Source organism: Pelophylax lessonae, assembly GCF_965119305.1.
Source record: "Pelophylax lessonae genome assembly, chromosome: 8".
In the NCBI taxonomy this organism is placed as follows: Eukaryota; Metazoa; Chordata; class Amphibia; order Anura; family Ranidae; genus Pelophylax; species Pelophylax lessonae.
Window position 1 is genome coordinate 246,337,092 of NC_138775.1, and position 22,126 is coordinate 246,359,217.

Sequence of the window (22,126 nt, forward strand, 5' to 3'; positions counted from 1 at the left end):
GTAAAAATAACAATATTTTTCAAATTTTTTTATATGAAATCTCCCCCCCCCCCAAAAAAAATGTAAAAATCAAAATTTTTTTACTTTTTTTGCCAATTTGTTTTCTGCTACATATGTTTGGTAAAAAAAAATTGCAATAAGCATACTTTGATTGGTTTGCGCAAAAGTTATCGCAGCTACTAACTATGGGAAATTTATGTCATTTTTGTTGTTTTTTTTTTAAAACGAATAATGGCGGCGATCTGCGATTTCTTTTGTGGGACTGCGACATTGCGGCGGACAGATTGGACCCTTGACTGACATTTTTGACCCTTTTGGGGGTACCAGTGACATTACTACAGTAATCAGTGCTATAAATATGCACTGTTACTGTAAAAATGACACTGGCAGGGAAGGGGTTAATTTTTATTGGTGATCAAGGGGTCAATGTATGCCTGGTGCTTACTAACGTGTGTGGGGGGAGGGGACTATGTGACACAGGGACAGATCGCAGGTTCAGCTATGCTGAATCCTGCAATCTGACCCTGCCTGTCACTTAGGAGATCCGCCCGCTTTGTTTACACAAGCGGGCGGATCTCCACACTCGATCCCCGACGATCGGGGAAGAGCAGCGGTGATCACCGCCGCTCCTCCCCTTGCCCGACTCCCGCTGTAACTGAATACAGCGGGAGCGAGCCTCCGGCGGTGTGCATGCGCCGCCCACAAGGGGAGGAGTCCAGCGTTGTAGGTCTACGTCGCTGTACGATAACGAGCCACATTGCCGCAGTAGCAGCAATGTGAGCGGTCGTAAAGTGGTTAAACCGTACCATGCAGTCTGTGTTATTATAGTAAGATTTTGTAGAATAGATCGAGGTTGACAAATCCTTTATTTAAGCTCGGATTCTTCCATAATGGTCAACGGCTGTGCAGGGGGAAAGAGAGCAGTTCATGTCAGTGGGCTGGGGGGAGATGCAATGCAGATACTGCCATGATGAGGTTACTTAGACAGGGCCCCAGAGGGGAGCAGTCTCTAGGGCCCATGACATGCAAAATCCGGTGCTGGCTTTTTGCCCTGCTTTATTGAATAAGCCAAGCGGTGTGTTATCCTTTATCTGCATTTGTTAAGAGCAGAAACTCCTTTGTTTGATATACACACAAGAAAGGAGCTCAGGCACAACATGGTAGAGTTGTTATGACAACAGAACATTCTCCGGCTCGCAGAGAGCAGACACAGCCATCACTGATCTTATATTCTAAAATGTCACCTTGATACGCCATTCCGCTGTGATTTAATACTGAATCTAAATGCCATCAGATTGTGGCTAAAAGAGACTGCCGCTTTAAAAAGGCAATTTGGGCGCCCAAGTAAAAGAATAATATCCTTCTGCAAATAAAAGGTTAGTCAGCATTAATGTGAAATAATGACTGTGTGTTGGCTCTGGCCTGTGTACAGCGGAATATATTAGTTACTGCTGCTGGGAATTCTTCAGAATACAAATACTCATATTTATTAATAGGTTCTCATAAGGAATAGTGGGAGAGTTCACATAAATGCATTTATTATCTCTTTGCAGGGAGAGCAATAGAAAAAAAAACGTTGCCACCACAGGCTTGCTCTCTTCTTTAATCAACTAAATTTATTTAATTACACTGTGCAAAGAGCAGCAAACTTTTAACATCCAATCAGAAAACTTTTTATTTTCTTATGCAGGGTGGAACTAGCTGATGGAAACAAAATTGTGATTGGTTGCTTGAGATCAGGGGTCTCCAAACTTTCTACACAAAGGGCTAGTTTTCTGTCCTTTAGACTTGGGGCTGGATTGTGGTCAGAAGGAGTAGAAAATGTCCAGGCATCAGTGGAAGTAATCAATGCCTCAAGCTTGGTGGTTAGTAGGAGTAAAACTGTTGCATAGCATCTGTGGCCAATAGAAGGAGGAAAAGTGCCCCATCTTTGGTATTAGATGAAGAAAAAATGCTCCATCATTGGTAATATTTGGAGGATGAGTGCCCAATTGGTATTAATTGGAGGAATAATGCTCCATCATTGATATTAGATGAAGGAATAATGCCCCTTTGTTGATAATATTTGGAGGAATAGTGCCCCATCATTGATAACATTTGGAGGAATAGTGCCCCATCATTCGTACTAGATGAAGGAATAGTGCCCCATCATCTGTACTAGATGAAGGAATAGTGCCCCATTATTGGTAACATTTGGAGGAATAGTGCCCCATCATTCATACTAGATGAAGGAATAGTGCCCCATCATCTGTACTAGATGAAGGAATAGTGCCCCATTATTGGTAATATTTGGAGGAATAGTGCAGCAGCCATGAATTCACCCAACATGTGCCAAAAAATTGCCAAAATTTGCCTAGATAAAAATTGTTTGCCTGATATTTGGCAACATCCATTTTTACATGAGAAAAAGTGATTACTGTAGCATGTGTCCTATTTATAAAAGGGTGGCAATTACCTTTCTTCCATATTTACCTATCATTCACTGAACATGTTTGAAAATATAATTTGCCAGGTTGAGATGTCAAATTTCATTTTATAATGCAAATGTAATGATTACCTCTATAGAATGCTGAACCCATGCTTTTAAGACAGGTAAAAAGAAAAGAGTATTTTTATTACTTTCTACCCTAGAGGTAACCAGCCCAGCCCACCAGGCATGCTGGCTGGTATCCTGATGGCAACATGGTGGCAAACATGCCTCTGCCATATTGATACCAAACACACCTTTCTTCCTTTTAACCTTCCAAAGCACCAATGCCTGATGCTGGCAAGCACTGGGCATTTCACCACCCTCAAGGAAAGGGTACTGGTAATGGGGCACTTATTTGACTGCACTGGGGACAACTAAGTGTCCATCTCTTTTATGGTTAACTTGTTTACACTTCTAAATCCTTGAGGTTATGGGACATGCTGGAATGTTTTATGTGTTCAGGAAACTGTGGGGAGGCATCTTCCAGAAGTTAACAGTGACTTCACTACTACAATGCTATTGCTACAACTACTACAATGCATCAGGTGACGGTGCTTTGGAAGGGTTATGTGGAAGGAAGGAAGAAAGAAAGAAAGAAAGAAAGAAAGAAAGAAAGAAAGAAAGAAAGAAAGAAAGAAAGAAAGAAAGAAAGAAAGAAAGAAAGAAAGAAAGAAAGAAAGAAAGAAAGAGACACAATTTTAGAATTGTAAAGCTCCAGCTGGTAAATTTACCAGCCGGGTTAAAAGCTACCTTTACAGCGAACTGCAAAGGTAACATTCACCAGCTGTCCTTATGCAGTTACTCTATTATAAAAATGGTAAATATGGGCATGAAATGCCAGGAAAATGTAAACAAATGTCAGAATGGGTATTCGTTTTAAAACATTTACTTGTACATTTTCAAGCAAATACTTAAAAAATGTATTACTTTTACATGTCCCAATCTAAAAAGTTTATTGAGCAGGACATTAAAGGAAACCATTTCACAAGTGGAGATAAAAACAGATTCATGAGGCACATGGTCTTACAGTGGTTAAAAAAGCAATTTCATTTTAAAACTTAAGACTTGTATAATATTTATAGACAGTAGATGAAGTAAACATTTCATAATATATGGTAATTAATATTCAATAAATAGGAAACAATAGGTAACTGGACTTTAAAAACGTGAACCCCTCATTGATTGACTATTTATTATTGACACATAAGATGCACATAAAAAATGTAGTAATAACAATCTACAGTATATAGAACCATATATCACATCAAAGTAGTGATATAAATAACACCTATAAAGAGGCTAACCCAAGAGCCAGAATAATACAATATGGTGATGCATCAATATCGATACAATCACATTAAAAATATCTTGTTACTGGCTTCTCAAATAATATAGCCTCAAAAAGTTATCCCAATATGTTTTGCACTCTTGCTTCCTCAGGAGTTGGGTGATAAATACAGTAAATCGATCGAGAATATTGTTAAAAGATCAAGTTAAAAGCCTCAAATGTCAACATACGACATGGAAGGTCTCAACAGCTCCCAGGTGTAATCAGGGAGCACTGGGCAAACCATAACATAATAAGGTGGAGACAAATCACCAAGGCAGTAATTTTATTTATCATGTTAACGTGTGGAAGGAGAGTGTCTGGGTCTGTGATATTATGCAAAAACTAGGATCAAATCCCCTAATGTCTTAGCCAAAATAGTGAGTGACCTATAAGAATATGGTGACATTTATACCGCCACACTGGCAGAGGAAGCCAGAGGAAGCAAGAATGTGAAATATGTTGAGTTTATAAGGCTATATTCTTCGGGGACCCAGTAATAAGATATTGTTCATTTGGTTTGTATTGATATCTATGCACCACCATATTGTTATATTCTGGCTTAGCCTCTTTATGGATGTTTATTACTGTATATTGTTACTTTGATGTGATATTTGGTGTTTAGCACTGTCCCCATAGGACTTGCTGTATGATGACTTGTTGGGCCTCCTCTGATTACCTGCATACAGTCACTTAGGGTACAGTTTACACATTCATCCTTACTCCCAATGACTCATTGCTCAATAAACAGTCCAGGGGTGTTGGATTTTAGTATTTTTTGTGGAACTTGGATGGGAGAAGGGAATAGTGGGATACTCCAACTGGAACTATTTACATTGGATAAGGATAAATCTCATTTGGCCTTATCAGGTTGCTTGTGGAATCACACTGCTTGAACCATACTGCTCATGTAAGGAAAGGGATAAGTTTCCTTGCTCTTTCTCCAGCAATAGACTTGCTTATCTACATTCTCTTCAGGATACTCTTCAGCATCCCCTTTCATGGATTACTTGGATGATCTACTGTTAAAGAATCATTCAAGCTTAGGGCTAACACAAGACGTGTCACTAACGATCCAGTTCCTAGAGTATTTGGATTGGATTATCAATATGGAGAAATCAACCTTAAAGCCTGTTCAAGTCTTGGAATATCTGGGTCTGGTTCTTGACACAGTTCAGGTAAAAGTTTTTTTGCCGTCAAAAAAGGTTTTAGCCACTGACTCTTCTAGCTTCAGGGGTGCCCCCCCTCTGGTCAGGCCCCTTTACACATATCTGTACTCACTGTACTGCAGAATCATATCTTCCAGTGTCTCCCCTCTCAGTCAGCTTTACAGGACCTCCGGGTTCAGTTCCTCTCTAGCCCGCCCTCAGGTTGACTACCTGAGGCCGTATGGCACCTCTACAGAGGAGGAGGCAGCCGCCCCCTCCCTCTGGGACTCCACCAGACAAAAGACCCCAAGCACATGTGCTCCTGGCTTTTATACAGTATCTCAGCATGCACCGAGGAACTTTCCTCTGTCAAATCATCAGGGCTGTATTAAATGCCTGTGCACTCATTCGTCAGGTTTCCTCCCACTTTCCAATATGCCTCCCTATAAGACCAGTGTGAAACACTATGCAGACAGACTGAGTTGCACCTCATCACATTAAGCAGACCACACAAGCAGATCCTGCTCTCTGGTGGGCAGAGAACAATGAAGATTTACCTGCAATCCCTCTGGTAAGCAGACAGTACTCTCTCTCTCTAGCACCTACCTAGGATGGTGCTAGATCAACCCCCGCCACACTGAGCCATGTCTTCATTGGCTCTGGCATCAGCCCCTACAAAATCCCTGTACAAAATTTATAAGGCGTATCCCACAAACTTGGAAAAGGGGAATAACATATGTACAGGGCCATGGGGCATACCCCATACGTGGCCAGTGGATACAATAAATTAAGTGAAAAAATATATGTCTCTGCTGTACAATATTTACACATAGGAAGGTACTGGGTTTGTACTAATGCACCCCCCCGCCAAACAAAAAAAAATTCTGTCTGACAGGTGAGGGTAAAACATCCTAATTGAATAAACTACAAATAGAAATTTTACATATGTACAAATGTGGTCAGAAGGTCCTCCGCAAGCCTGCAAAGGGAAGGGTAAGTACATAGAAATTTAAACATTCTACATACTTACGGTGAGACTGCCAATGGCCACATTACAGGAGCTCTTTCGAAACATAATTCTATGCACTACCTAACACAGCCTATACATACCTCCCCTGTGGCTATCAACCAACTGATCTTCCTAAAACCATTATTACCTTGCTCAATGCTTGCCATTCTCCAGTCAAAGGATGAGGTTGTTTCCTCTGCTAGAGGTACCCCACCGTCTTAGCTCACATTGCCACAAGTTAAAGGAAGATCTTAAAACCCTCATAGAACCTCACTGAGCGATCATTAGCTTTAACTAACTTATTTAGTAGTTATCCCATTTTCGTCAAAAATACAGCAAATGAAAAAATTGTTAATAGGTTGTATTTAGGTCTCGCTATAGCTTTGCATTAGTAATCAGAAGCCATATTCAGAAAATAATTTATATATAACTTAAGAAGCTTTTTTCGTTGCAACGACCAAGTGTACTTTTATTAATAACTTCATTGAGTTTTTCATACTTTAAAAACATGATTTTCATGGAGATGTTAGCAATCCATAAGATATATCTCTAATAGTATTGTAATCTGTTGAGCATTACTGTACAGAAAAATTCATACCAAATCTAGACAATGCACGATACCTGGTGAAGTTCAAAAATCTGTGTAACAATAGTAACTACCCTTGTGGTTCCTTTTTTTCTGTGGGCCCCTGAGCAGTAGCACAGTCTGCGTGTCTCCATTTATTGGCACTTATGGACAGAGTTCCGCTCCTGAACTTTCTTGGCAGAAAACATTTCTCAGTTGTTAGTTCAGTCAACAGCTGAGGAGAGATGACTTTCCATTTCGGCTTAAGACACTGATGACTTAGAATGAATTACTTGTGGTGGTCTGCAGTGTACACAACACATTACAGAACAGTCTGCCCTGTTTTCCCCAGTCCCCTTCTAATTGGCAGACCAATTAATCCGCTCATCTGTGAGCAGATAATGTATTACGCTAACTACCTTCCATTTGCCGGAGCCATTCTCCGAGGTAACATAACCGTGGTCTTGTTTATCTCTTGCCCTGATACACACTACAACGCCTCGGCAGTATCAAAGGTCAATTAGTGGACAAATTAAGCTATTATTAGCCTCTAACGAGGGTGACTGGCATCATTACCCTTCCTGTTTACCAGCAAACTGTTATTTTAATACAAGGAGCAACTAATAAATTAGGGCATCTGCTGCATCTCTCAGTCTGCTTTGTGGAAATTATATTATAGGGGCGCCGCCAGCTGCCAAATTCCTAACCTTGCTGTAATGAGGGGCAATGATACGTACGTAGTTGATTACATACTCTATGTGATATGGCCTTGACTGACTGAGCAACACATGTTGGGAGAACAGAGTCTATATTATTTAGAGGTGTGTTCATACTTTCTGCAGAACTGGATTTCACTTCAAATCTTTTTCTGGGGCATATAAAGCAAAGTTGCACCTAAAATAGTTTTGTTCTAGTTTTTGTAGGCAGTGTGAAGCAGTTTTTATCTCACTGTTGGGACTTTAGAGCTCTATGGGACATTAGCAGAGAGATCTCCCAACCAGTTGTGACAGATGAGCTAAGATTTTAAGCTGAGCCTCTGGTGTCATTGTGCCAAGTTCACCTTATATTCATATTAGGACACACAGACCCTGCATCTCCTAGCCTCTTGTAAACTCTCCAAAGGCATACTGTAAGGACAGCTGTTCTAATTCACAACTGAGGTTTCTAGAGAGCTCTTAAAGGTTATCTAAAGCCAAATATTTTTGGAATGAGTAGGGAAGGGTTACTGGTTAAGCTATGTTTTTTTTTTTTTTGCTGTTGGCATCTCAGCTGGGAATTTTCTACCTTTCTATTTGTCTTGGCAACCATTGTCACTGGTACAGAAAATTACAGAACTTCCAAAATTATGAGTTCTCCCTTGAATAAGAATTGAGGGAAAAATGTTTCAATGGCAACACTTGTTTCTGTGCCAACTATCGACCAGTGGATTTTTTCTCACTTTGTAGAAATTCCTCACCTCTTGTTGTGTTACTGAGACAGAAAGTAAAGAGAAGTCTCCTCAATATGACACAGAAAGTATAGGTTTTAACAATTCCTTAATCTATTCAAAATTAAAATGGGCTTTAGATGTTATTATTATTATTATTATTGCATATACTTATATATCACTGTCAATTTACCCAGGGCTTTACACATATATATTGTACATTTACATCAGTCCCTTACCCTCATGGAGCTCACAATCTAAGGTCCCTAACTCTCATTCATTCATACGTATCAGGGTCAATTTAGACAGGAGCCAATTCATCTACCAGCATGTCTTTAAAATGTGGGAGGAAACTAGAGGAAACCCATGCATGCACAGGGAGAACATCCAAACTCCAGGCATGTAGTGTCGTGGTGGGTCCTGCAGTCTTGGATCATAGCCACAGAAAATATAAAGTGCCCAGACTGGTCGGATGCAGGGTGGGGAGAGCATATGACCACCAAGGAGCCCATACTTTAAGAAATGTAGCAGGTGAGTCATGTTAGATAGTGGACATCTTTTTGTTGATCATCAAGGTGGTCAGGTTGCTCTTCACCACTGTAAATGGCACCAAAGGTGACTTCCTGACCCTGGCTATGGCATGTTTAGGGGTATAAATAGGTAAGTTGCAAGCTTCTGTTGATAGAAGAGTTTTGCATTTTTACGGATAGGTATGTAAAATATAAATATAAAATTAGTACAGCGCAATCATCTTATTCAAAATAGTGATCTCTGTGCACAAAATTCGGTACACATGTGGAAGCATATGTATACAGTAAACCCCCCTCCATTGCGGGGGTTACGTTCCGGACCCAGCCGCGAAAAGTGAAATTCCGCGAAATAGAAAAACCCTATTAAAATGCATTGTAGGCATGATTTTTTTACTGTCACTGTACGTGTAGAAGCATTTTAAGGTCTTTAAACACACTTTTAAAACAATAGAAACTCATTTAAACACATAAAAGATACTTAGAGACAGAGCAAGAGCTACGAAAAACACAAAAATCTTTCATTTTTAATGATTTATATAGTAAAATAACATTACAAAAAAAAACGTGAATTACCGGGACCGCAAAAACTGAACCGCGATGTAGCGGGGGATTACTGTAAACATATATTAACTGTGTCAAAATGTAGCTAAATCACAATGCTCCCCAAGTGAAATAAAAAAAATGTTAATATCTGCAGTGTGTCTATCAGAAAAGAGACTATCATAAAAAGTCCAAAAGACAATAAAATTCTCCAGTAACAATCGATCAATCCCAAACAAATAATCTTGTCACCTCTGTGTGTAGTAATCAAAAGAACAGGTGCTCCCAAATAGATCCACCACTGGTATTTACTAGCTGCTCACCTTCAGCTTTGACTGTTTTACTGTTTTACCAGGGAGTCAAAGTACACTGTTCCCCCTTGGGGATAATCAAGCTCAATGTGGATGGATGGAGATCCCTGGATCTATCAGGATCCCACTCTTTCTTTATTCAGGTGCTTGCATGATAATCGGCCATATAAAACAAAGCAAAGTATCTAGTGCTCTCTTTAAAAAAAAATGTATTATACCACACAAAATAGGCTCACTCACATTGAGCAGCACCATGAGCCATGCCAACTGTATACAGCATGAAATACAATCCTCCAGCTCGCAGCCGTCAATATGGTAATGAACGTTGGTGAGAATCAGATGTCAGCTCCTGCCTCCAGACGCGTATCGTCTTCAATAGACTTCTTCAGTGGGGTGGAGCTAAATTCTGACATACCCTCTATTTAAATTGCTAGCGTGACCACCTGGTAACCATTACTGTCTATCATCTACTCCCCTGTCGGCTGGAACAGCATCTCCGGTGACACAGAATCCTAATCTGGCTAACAAAATGCAGGAGACATCCAGTAATTAGTGCTGGAAGCTCGAGTGCATACTTTATGTTAAGGGAGCTGACATATGATTTTTTAGGGAAGTCCCCATATGCCTGCCTAAATCAGACACTTGAAAAAGCATCTGGGGGGAAAAAGAAGAGAAAGAGAGGAAGAAGAGCAGGGAGACGCATACAAAAAAAGCAAACGTCAATAGGGGCAGGTATCTTTAATATCAGTGATCAAGTATTAAAACCAGAGAAAATTAAAGTCCTGGATAAGGGCTTAACATTTGCACCTATAAAAAACTGGAATACATTTAACACCTATGTTAATATACAAAAATATGCCCGTACATTAAACATCGAAAAATACTTTTTGTCTTAACCTGACTCTAAACCACCGATTGTCGAGAAAGGTAGCCATTCTACCCTAAAAAAGTCAGTATTTAATCCACTGAATTCCGATAACACATATTTGGAAGTATTTTGCAATTTGGTGGTTGATGACTGAGAGAAACTCCCCATTAACCACTTAAGCCCCGGAAGATTTTACCCCCTTCCTGACCAGGGGGTATTTTGCAATTCGGCACTGCGTGACTTTAACGGACAATTGCGTGGTCATGCGACACTGTACTTAAACAAATTTGACGTCCTTTTTTTCCCACAAATAGAGCTTTCTTTTGGTGGTATTTGATCACCTGTGCGATTTTTTGATCATGCGCTATAAACAAAAAAAGAGCTTCAAGTTTGCAAAAACAACAATATTTTTCACATTTTTTTATATGAAATCCCCCCCAAAAAAATGTAAAAATCAAAATTTTTTAACATTTTTGGCCAATTTGTTTTATGCTACATATGTTTGGTAAAAAAAGTTATCGCGTTTACTAACAAAGGGAAAGATTTTTGTCATTTTTGTTGTTTTTTTTTAACGCGTAATGGCGGCGATCTGCAATTTTTTTTGCGGTACTGCGACATTGCGGCGGACAGATCGGACCCTTGACTGACATTTTTGACACTTTTGGGGTTACCAGTGACATTACTACAGTAATCAGTGCTATACATATGCACTGTTACTGTAAAATTACACTGGCAGTGAAGGGGTTAACTTTTTTTTTGAGAGGGAGGGGTGGTGTGTGTCCCTAGGGGGCATGATTCTAACTGTGATTGGCTGTGGCTTGAGGTGTAGGAACAGCGATCAACGGTCCTACATAGTAGAACCGTATGATCACCATTCCTACACAGGGGAGAATGACAGGTGGCTTGTTTACATCAGCCGCCTGCCTTTCTCCCTCTGCACCGACGATCGCCGGGTGACCGCCGGTCACATGCGCGGGGGGGACCGTGACCGCGCAGGAGCGGGAGCGCGCCTCCGGGGGCGTGCGCTCGCTCCCTAGACCCTCACAGGCTAGCGACGTAGTACTACGTCGCTCTGCCTGTGAGGGGCTGACCGCCGACGTAAATAGTCATGCGGCGGTCGGCAAGCGGTTAAGAAAGCAAGAGACCCCTGGTGGATGAAAAAAGGTATAGAAGATCTAGAGAAGAGAAAGGAGGTGGTGATCTGTCCTGCTGACAAAGGAGGTGGGCTGGTTATCATGAATAAAAAAGATTATCAGGAAGAAATTAGACAGCAATTATCAGATGTGAAAACATAAAAGGCACTAAATAAAAATTCATTAGGAGAATATAGGAAGAAATTAGATACATTGATTAAAAAAGGATTAAGGGGATACTTACAGACAAAGAAGCTAAATATCTTAACCCTGTAGCATGTAGAACTCCAATAATCTATATATTGCCCAAGATTTACAAGAACCCCTCAGAAACCACCGGGGAGACCCAATATTAATAGCATTGTCTTGGTGTGTTCGAGGTTAGAACAATATATGGATTATTATTTGCAACCTTTAGTAACCAAAACCAGAGCTTTTTAAAAAGACACCAAACATGTTATTCAGTCTTTGGAGATGATTGATGGACAAGATCCCTGTATTCTTGTTGCAGCTGATGCTGGCTCATTAAATACGATCATAGATCATTATGCAGCTGTGCGGTCGGTAAAATGGGCTCTGAATCAATCAGAGTTGAAACATACACACAAAAATGCTATTATTAAATATTGAAAATTCTGCTTAAGTCATATTTATTTCTGGTACAGAGATTACTTTTTACAGGTAAGGGGCCTAGCTATGGGGGCTAGATGTCCCCCCAGTGTTGCAAACCTTTTTATGGCTTACTGGGTGGAGATGGAGATTTTTATTGAGCAACCCAGAGAGCTGGTGTGCTACAAACGGTTCATAGATGACCTTGTGATCATCTGGAAAGGTGACATGAGCAGTTTTGAAACATTTATGAGCCATATGAATAATAATGACAGAAATATTAAACTTACTTGGACAGTGAAACATGACAGTATCAACTTTTTAGATTTGGAGATTTTTCAGAGAACATGGTTGCTTATATACACTCAGTCACTTTAAGCCCACTGACCATAACACTTACGGTATTTGTCTATGGATATCTGTCACCATAAATCTTGGTTATATAATATACCTAGGGGACAATCTGTAAGGATGAGGAGAAATTGTACCCTTGAGAGTGATTATAACCTACAAGCCAATATATTGGCAACAAGGTATCCAGAAGAGGTTTAATAAAGAGAATATAGAAGGAGAAAAAATGAAAGTTATGAAAATGGATAGGAAACAATCGGTGTCTAATACTGGTAAAGGTACTACAGGGGTTCATGTGTATAAAATTATTTTAGATTACAATAGGCAATTCAGGGACATAGAAAAACTTGTCAGAAAGCATTGGCATATTTTGTTGAAGGATAGGATATTGGGATCTCATTTGCCCAACAATCCAGGGTTCGTTTATCGAAAAGCACCGACACTTAAGGATAAAATGGCACCAGGTGTCATAGATCCACCGATAACAAAAAATAATGGTATCTTTGGATTTTTTTTTCAGGTTTTCATGTGTGTGGGAGGTGTATGGGATGTAGACATGCTAGAGGCAATATTAATCGCTTGCCGACCAGCCGCCATAGTTTTACAGAGCAGGTCGGCTCTGTCCCACGAAACGACATACCTGTAGTTTGCTCCGTGGAACCGCTAGCACCCATTTGTCACAAGGGAAGCAAATTAGTGGGTCAGGCAGCCACAATTTCCGCCGGGCACCCGCGATTGCTAGCCGTGGAGACAGAACAGTGGTCTGCAGTTATAAACACGGCAGACCGCTGTTCGTCAGTTATGAACACAGGGATCCTGTGTTCCTCTTATTTAGGAACACAGATCTCTGTGTTCATGCAGCAAGCCCATCCCCCCCAAAGTTAGAAAGCATCCCCTAGGGACACATTTAACCCTTTGATCACCCCTAGTATTAACCCCTTCCGTGTCATTACTACAGTAACAGTGCATATTTTTAGCACTGAATCCTGTAGTAATGTCACTGGTCCCCTCAAAAGTGTCAAAAATGTCAGTTAGGTGTCTGATCTGTCCACCGCAATGTCACAGTCCTGCTAAAAATTGCTGATCACCACCATTACTAGTAAATAAATAAATAAATAAATAAATAAATAAATACAAATCACATAAATCACTCCCCTAGTTTGTAAACGCGATAACTTTTGCGCAAACCAATATACTCTTATTGGGATTTTTTTAACCAAAAATATGTAGCAGAATACAAATTGGCCTAAAATGATGACAAAAATTGATTTTTACATTTTTTTGGTTATGTTATATAGCAGAAAGTAAAAAATATTGTTTTTTTTTCCCAGCATGGCCGCTCTTTTTTTTGTTAATACAAAAAATAAAAACCGCACAGGTGATCATTAACCACCAAAAGAAAGCTCTATTTGTGCGGAAAAAAGGACATCAATTTTATTAGGGTACAGATTCACATAAATGCGCAATTGTCAGTTAAAATACGCAGTGCCATATCCCCAAAAAAATGGCCTGGTCATTAAGGGGGTAAATCCTTCCGGTCCAGAAGTGGTTATAAAATGTAAGGAATTTATGTCTACCAGTAGCACCAAGCGATATAAAATTAAAGATCTGATTACCTGCTCCACAACAGGGGTAATCTATAAGTTGGAATGTAGCTGTGAGCTACAATATATAGGTTGTACATCTAGGAGTTTACAAGTAAGAATATAGGAACATGTTAAAAATATTAGGAAGGTGTCACGACACAAGTGTCTCTTAGGCCCCTTTCACACATGTTGTCCGTTTGTCTGTTTTTCATCCATCTGTTGACGGATGAAAAATGGACATCAATGCATCTTTATGGAAAAACTGATGTAAATGGATGATTATCCATTTACATCCATTTACATCCACATCCGTCATCATCCGTTTTTACAAAGCTCTATTTTTCTTCTGTTAAAAAAAAATATCAGACGAAAAACGGATGTAAACTGACATAGGCCCATTTCACATGGGCTTTCCGATCAGGTCCCCTTGTCAGTTTTTCAGGCAGACCTGATCGGATGCTCCATGTACCTCTATGGAGCAGTGGATGTCAGCGGTGACATGTCCGCTGACACCCGCTGCTCTCTGATCTGATCCTGTCCGTTAAACCCAGATGGATGCAAACCCTATTTTCCATCCGTCCAGAGATTCAGATCGGATGAAAATGGACAGGCGGTCCATTGTCATCCGATCTCCCATAGAGGAGAGCGGGGATCTGACAGGTCTATCTCTGTAAAATAAGCGGAAAGGGAGCTGTCATCCACCTGCTCAGCGGGGATCAGCAGACTGATCCCCACTGAGCAAAACGGAGTCCGCTGGGCAGAAAGGCCGTGTGAAAGGACCCAAATGGTCCTCGGTTTTTGCATTGGTAGTGGATGTAAAAAAAACTGATGAAAAACTGATGAGCCCTGATGAAAAACGGATGAAAAACTGTTGACCACTGATAAAAAAACTGATGAATACTTCCATTTAGACGTGACTGAACTGATGAAATGAACAGTCCGCATGTGTGAAAGGGGCCTAAGCATTTTAAGTATGTACATGATAGAAATCCCAGCCTTTTTAAATTCTGGGGTATAGAAAAATTAGAGAGGGGGCAACTACATCAGACAGCTTAGTAAAAGGGAGTATAGGTCTGAAGATTTTGATTTTGTAGTTATGCACTGTTTGGCCCTTTGGTTGTAGGAATTGTTTTTGATTTCCCAATGTTTTATTCGTTTATTTTTTATTTATTTATTTTATGCATTTATTTATCCCATGTTTTATATAATATATAATTTTTTTATGTATGTATATTAATATTTTGCATATTTATAATATAAATTAATTTTGTTCATCTAATTGTTATTATTTATTGTACATTTTATTGATTTTTTTGAGCTGCACTGCAGTACAATATGTGTACGTTTGCTATATCATCTGCTTTTAGCCCTATTTAGGAAGGATGTTTTAGCAATTGTTTTATTGTTAATATAGGGCTAGTGCAATGGAGGGTGCCTGAATTTAATACCAATATATTCACCAGAAATGTATCTAATCTGATCTTGTTTTCTATGGTTTCTATGTATGTGGTATTATCCATATGCCTGCAAGGTACGGCCGTGGGATGAGGTAAATATGTCAGCTCCCTTAACATAAAGTATACACTCGGGCTTCCAGCACTAAATGGATGTCTCCTGCATTATGTTAGCCAGATTAGGATTCCGTGTCACTGGAGATGCTGTTCCGGCCGACAGGGGAGTAGATGATAGACAGTGATGGTTATCAGGTGATCACGCTAGCAATTTAAATAGAGGATATGTCAGAATTTAGCTCCACCCCACCGGTGAAGTCTGTTGAAGACGAAACGCGTCTGGAGGCAGGAGCTAACATCTGATTCTCACCCACATCCAATACCAGATTGACAGATGCAAGCCGGAGGATTGTATTTTATGCATGGCTCATAGTGCTGCTAAATGTGATTGAGCTTATTTTAATGTGTGGTATAATAAATTTGTTTTTACAGAGAGCACTAGATACTTTGCTTTTGATTTTTTTATGGCCGATTATCATGCACGCACCTGAATAAAGAAAGAGTGGGATCCTGATAGATTCAGGGACATCCATCCATCCACACTGAGCTCAAATATCCCCAAAGCTGGAGGTGAGCAGTTAGTGAATACCGGTGGTGGATTCTTTTGAAGCACCTGTTCTTTTGACTATTACACGCTAGAGCTGCACGATTCTGGATACAATGAGAAACACAATTTTTTTTTGCTTAGAAGAAAGATCAGGATTCTCGGCGTAATATAATCTTTTACATTATACAAAAAATTGGGCTAACTTTACTCTTTAGTTTTTTTTTAATATTCATTAAAGTGTATTTTTTCCCAAAAAACTGTGTTTAACCACTTAAGCCCCAAGCCTATTTTTGACACTTTTTGTTCACGTTAACATTCACGTTCAAGTTAAAATCTGTATTTTTTGCTAGAAAACTTCTTAGAACCCTCAAACATTATATATATATATATTTTTAGCAAAGACTCTGGAGAATAAAATAGTGGTCATTGCAATATTTTTTGTCACATGGTACTTACGCAGCAGTCTTTCAAGCTCCATTTTTTTTTTTAAATGACGAAAAATCACATTTCACTGCATATAAAAAAAACTAAACCGTAAAGTTAGCTCATTTTTTTGTATATTGTGAAAGATGATGTCATGCCCAGTAAATAGATAACCAACATGTTATGGTTTAAAATTGCGCACACCCGTGGAATGGCGAAAAACTACGGTCAATAAAAATCTCCATAGGCGACGCTTTAAAATCTTTTAACGCTTACTAGTTTTGAGTTAGAGTGTAGCTCTTTTTTTTTTAATTATTGCTTATGCTCTGGCGATCACGGCGATACCTCACATGTGTGGTTTGAACAAGGATTTAATTTGCGGCGTGACTTCCATATACTTTTTCTTTCGTGCGCGAGCTCACGGCGACGGGGGTGGCTAAAATTATTATTTTTTTTTCCTATTTATTTATTAATTTTTTTTAATTTTAACACAGGTTTTTAAAAAAAAAATAATAATCTGATCACTTTTATTGCTGTCACAAGCAATGTAAACATCCCTTGTGACAGCAATATGCAGTGACAGGTACTCTTTGTGGAGGGATCGAAGGTCTAAAAGACCCCAGACCCCTCCACTACACTTCCATGTATTCAAAGCGCAGAAAACTGCATTTTTGAATACATTTGCTTTTTAAACTGCCGCCTTTAGCAGCCGAGTAACCCGGATGTGACGTTATATAATCTTTTACAGTGTATTTGCCTTTAGTAAATCAACCGCAGAGAATCTATTTCATCCCTCACTAATTACTGTGGGTCTTCCACCAGTCCCTATATTGCTACTGAATCCTGCAGTTATGTACGGTGCAATAGAAGGAACCACAGTGCTAGCCAGATGACACGTAAGTATAATACCTCTTCTTTACAGGGGCTCTTTTTTTTTTCTCCTCTTAAAGTGATACTAAAGGAATTTTTTAAAAATAACATACATGTTTTACGTACCTGCTCTGTGCAATAGTTTTGAACAGAGCAGCCCCAATCCTCCTCTTCTTGAGTGCCCTGCCAGCGCTCTGGGCAACTCTGCCCTACTGAGTGCACCACTTGTAATGGGGGCACTCATGCATACTCACTCCTGAGCCCCACATTGTGTGTCCATTGACACACAGAACGGGGCTCAGCTCCTCCCCCCCTGCCTATCTCACTGCCTGTGATTGACAGCAGTGGGAGCCATATATATGTCTGGGCCAATAAGAAGGGAGAGATCCAGTAAAGCAGCTACTCTCGAGCACATCACTGGATTGAGATAGAAATTAGGTAAGTATTGGGAGGGGGGCTGAACACAGAAGGTTTTTTGTATGTATAGAGTGCATGAAGGTAAAAACCTTCATGCACAGAACCAATCCTAAAAGGGGATGACAAGGTACTGATATTATATGTTATTTTAAGAGAAATAAATATGACCAAAACCACCATATTGTAATGGATATACTTTCCATGTTTTTTTCCCTTAGGGATCATCGATTTCCTTGTTAGTCAGCATCCTATTGCCAGAGTTCTCCGAGATCACCTGATATTTAAAATTGCACCTATGCTTAATCCAGATGGAGTGTACCTGGGAAACTACAGGTAGGAGAAGAAGCCTTTAACTGTGATGTCTAGTAAACTATGCACTTATATCACATAAGAAGTAGTCACCACCATGCCGAAAAGGAAAGGATATTGAAAAATATGTATGACCTTTGTAAGATTGGGGGGATTGTTAGCTCAGTGGTAGAAGCATTTTTAGTGAGTCCATGCCAGTCCGAACTGTGTTTTAGGGCTTGTCGGCCCACTTTTATTAAACAAAATCAAAGTTCAACAGAAAAACAGATGCCCACGCAGGGGTTTTTCACCGTCTAAAACAGACACATTAAAAGTAATACCGAGTCACATGGCTCTTTCTTCAGCAGCTCTGGTGCTTAAGCTTTAGACCTTGACCTTTGGCTTTGATTAGTCCCTCAGACAGTCTCACACAGCACCTCTATGTTCCTGTGCTCCTCTTTAAGCTTCCCCTGACTCTCTTGGCTCTGTCACCCCTTTGCCTATTTAGTCGCAGCACCGGAACTGGTGCACGGAACCAAGACCTGACTTCTCAATACAGTATCTACTGACTTCCTAGGCTTTCTCACTCCTCTGAGACCTCGAAATTCCCTCAGTTGCATGGAATCACCTAGCCATCTCGACTTTCCCAGTGTTTCAGACTTGCCTAGCCATCTTGATTCTCTCAGCCCTATGGACATGAAATCTCTCATCTCTAGGATATAATACTGCCTCTTGAGTAGAGCACACCTGTGTCCTAACAGGAGCTTTGAGCTAAGCCCAAGTCCTGCATTATAAGGGCTGTGCATGCCAGCACTCACAACCTGCCAATCTTTAGCAAGACCTGGACACTGGGCTGGATACTTCTTCCCATTTAAAATTGTTTTACAAACCCAGGAAGCTAATCTGGGAATACCTGGAGAAAGCTGAAGAAAATAGTTTTCTCCACTCAAAAACGATATTCTGAAGCCCTGAACTCTGCACGCGTGCAAACCCTGTATCACTTCTACTTCCATTTTCACTGGTGGCAGAGCCTTGCACTGTTACACCTGGCATGATTACCTAATTTTCTGAATTTATGTGCAGATTCACCTGATAATTTAAAAAAATAAATAAACATAATGGACTTTATGGAAATTATCTATGGAAAGAAGGCCTAAAAGGCACCGTAAGTGGGGTTTTGAAATAAGTCCAGCCCCCTCACTTCAAAAGGAGGTTCAAGGCAGACACAGTGTCAGAGCCGGTTCACACTGGGGCGACCTGTCAGGCGACCTGGTCGCCTGACAGGTCGCCTGCCATAGAGAAGCTGTGGACCCATTCTAATAGGAGCGACACAAGTCGCTTCGACTTAGAAAAAGGGTCCGGAGCTTCTTTGGGGCGACCCAGAGCGACCTGCATTGACTTCAATGTTATGAAGTCCATGCCGGCCGCTCCGAGGTCGCGGTGCGAGCTGCGCACCGCGACTTGTGAGGTCGCCCCGGCAAGTCGGATCGCTCTAATGTGAACTGGCTCTTAGTGTATTGAAAGATGTTGTAAGGAAAGCTGACAAAATGTATACAAAAACATTAGGGTCAGGAAACTGAATTTTCATTCTAATAGCTAGGTATTTGTGTTATTGTTGGGGCTTTTTGTCTTTAATTTTGTTTTGCGGTTGATTTGAGGTCAGTGGTTACCCTGTCCATAGCAAAGCTTCCTTTAGTAAAAAGAATGTTTTTTTATTTTGGGGATGGTATTTTAAGGTTATCATTTATTCTGGCGGTATATATTTTTATTATATTATGTTGATAAGGCCTTTTTTAGATTAAACTGCTTTTTTTTTTTTTACAGCAAGGCTTCCTTTAAAAAAACAAGGCCTTGATTTTGACGAAGGGAGATATTATTTGGAGAGTTTTCTTTATTAATGTATTATTTATATACTAGGGATATATTGGTTTTTATTGTATGTTGGCAGGGCAACCATAGATAAAATATACACTGGTTATCCCTGATGAAAACTGTCCTAATGCTGGACAGTTATATACTGCTGTATTGCTTGTCAGAATATAAACTCTTATAGCAATGCCCCAGCCTGTGATCTTTGTCTAAATGTAAGTGTAACCTTGCTTTTTTAAAATTGTCCTGCTGCTTACCAAATTTACACTGCTTTGTCATCCGCAGTCACTTAATTCTTGGATTAAAACATCCACTTGTATTCTTTTAATCTAGTACAGTTTGGTCCATTATCCCTCTATAAACATTTCCTACTGGTGACCAATTTTACAGATCTTTATCATCTGTGTGTGGTCTCTATTGGCGCTTTTCCACTGCATGGAACCGAACGGTTCGGCTCGCTTTTGTGCTTTTCCACTGCTGGTACCGCATGGTATAGTGTAGGAACGGTTCGGTACAGTACGGCGACACTTTTCCACTGCATGGAACCGAACGGTACGGCTCTCAAAAACATTACCACCTCGATTGTGGTTCCAAGAGGTACCATACCCGGTACCATATCCCACAATCCTTTGCATGCAGTCACTACTAGCCACTGATTGGTCAGAGAATCGTTGTTATCCCACCCACTTAACTTTAGTACTACTTTAGTGGAAAAGCAAACCATACCGAACCGTTCCAACACAGTACCATGCGGTACCAGCAGTGGAAAAGCAAATGGGGCCAAGCAGGGCTAAGCAGGGTCAAGCAGGGCTGAGAAGAGCCGAGCCGGTACTTGCAGTGGAAAAGTGCCATAAATTCTTAATGAGATTTAGAAAATGGCCAGCTGCAGGACAGTTTTACATCCCACAGACAAATATGCTCTGCCAGTGTACACTGTTGCTGTCCATAAACGTTTTACTGTTCGGTATCACCAGATACAGTTTTAAAACATCCCCCAAGCATTTTGTTTTTGTGAATTTTCAATTATGCTCTTCAAGCTTCATGCTAAGGCTTTCTCCCTGCTCTACAGTAATTTAAAAAATAGTTTTTTTTTGCATTGGTACAGGTCTCCCAAGCTTTTTTTTTTGCTAGCAGTTTGCATATTAGTCCTAAAAATGGCTGGAATTTATTAACCAGATGCACTCTAAAAAGACTTTAATGGCATTCACCTGTTTCGAGTTTGTCAAATTTCAAACAAGATTTGCTGAACCATTAGCCAATCAAATTTTAGGCAGATTCTTCCTTCCCTACTCAGCATTTCAGTGGGATAATAGCTCCCAATTTATTGGAGGTGCAATGATATAATAGATCCCCAATGAAAAATATGCCCCCCAAAAATTGGGGTGACCCTAATGTTTTTGTAAACTGCACTTCTGTGATCCAGAGGTGAAGTACAGACAAACGAGCTTTGGCTGTACTTTTCCTTTAACTGAAACAGAAACTTCTATGTAGGAGGCTTAACACTGGGTGAGGAACTGCCAGACTCTTCTACTAAAGTGAGGTTATGGAAGACAGTTTCATGTCACAGGTCCTACACCATGGCAAGACTGAGCACAGCAGCAAGACACAAGGTAGTTACACTGCATTAGCAAGGTCTCTCTCCCAGGCAAAGATTTTAAAGCAGACTGGGGTTTTAAGATGTGCTGTTTAAGCTCTTTTGAAGAAGCACAAAGAAACGGACAACGTTGAGGACCGTAGACGCAGTGGTTGGCCAAGAAACCTAATGCAGCAGATGAAAGATGCATCATGCTTACTTCTCTTCAACATCAAAAAGATGTCCAGCTGTGCCATCAGCAAAGAATAGGTGGAAAGCAGTAAAACCCAGGTACACCCATCTACTGTCCGGAGAAGTCTGACCAGAAGTAGTCTTTATGGAAGAATTGCGGCCAAAAAAACATAACTCTGATGTGGAAACAAGGCTAAGTGACTCAACAGTGCACAAAAACTTAGGAACTGGGGTGCAGAAAAATGGCAACAGGTAGTCTGGACAAATGAGGGGCAGGAGGCAGTTTGTTCACCGAAGACCTTAAGAGCGCTATTATAATAAGTGTCTGCAGGCAACAGTGAGGCATGGTGGAGGTTCCTAGTAAGTTTGGGGAGTTGGAGATTTGGTCAGGATCAATGGTATCCTCGTGGCTGAGGAAAACAGGCAGATACTTATCCATCATGCCATGCCATCAGGGAGACATATGATTGGCCCCAAGCTTATTCTGCAGCAGGACAACGATCCCACCCAAACATACACCCAATGCCGTTAAGAACTACCATTTAGTGAAAAGAAGAACAAGG

General features: G+C 40.3%; 1 protein-coding gene across 4 annotated transcripts in view; it reads left to right on the forward strand.

Moving 5' to 3' along the window:
• Nucleotides 1-22,126, forward strand: part of AGBL4 (AGBL carboxypeptidase 4) — a 2,933,082-nt gene that overhangs the window by 2,343,786 nt on the left and 567,170 nt on the right. For all 4 annotated transcript variants that reach the window (XM_082266214.1, XM_082266215.1, XM_082266217.1 and 1 more), the window contains one exon: nucleotides 17,860-17,974. In XM_082266214.1, coding sequence (XP_082122340.1) covers nucleotides 17,860-17,974 — 115 coding nt within the window. The remainder of the gene's footprint in view (nucleotides 1-17,859; nucleotides 17,975-22,126) is intronic.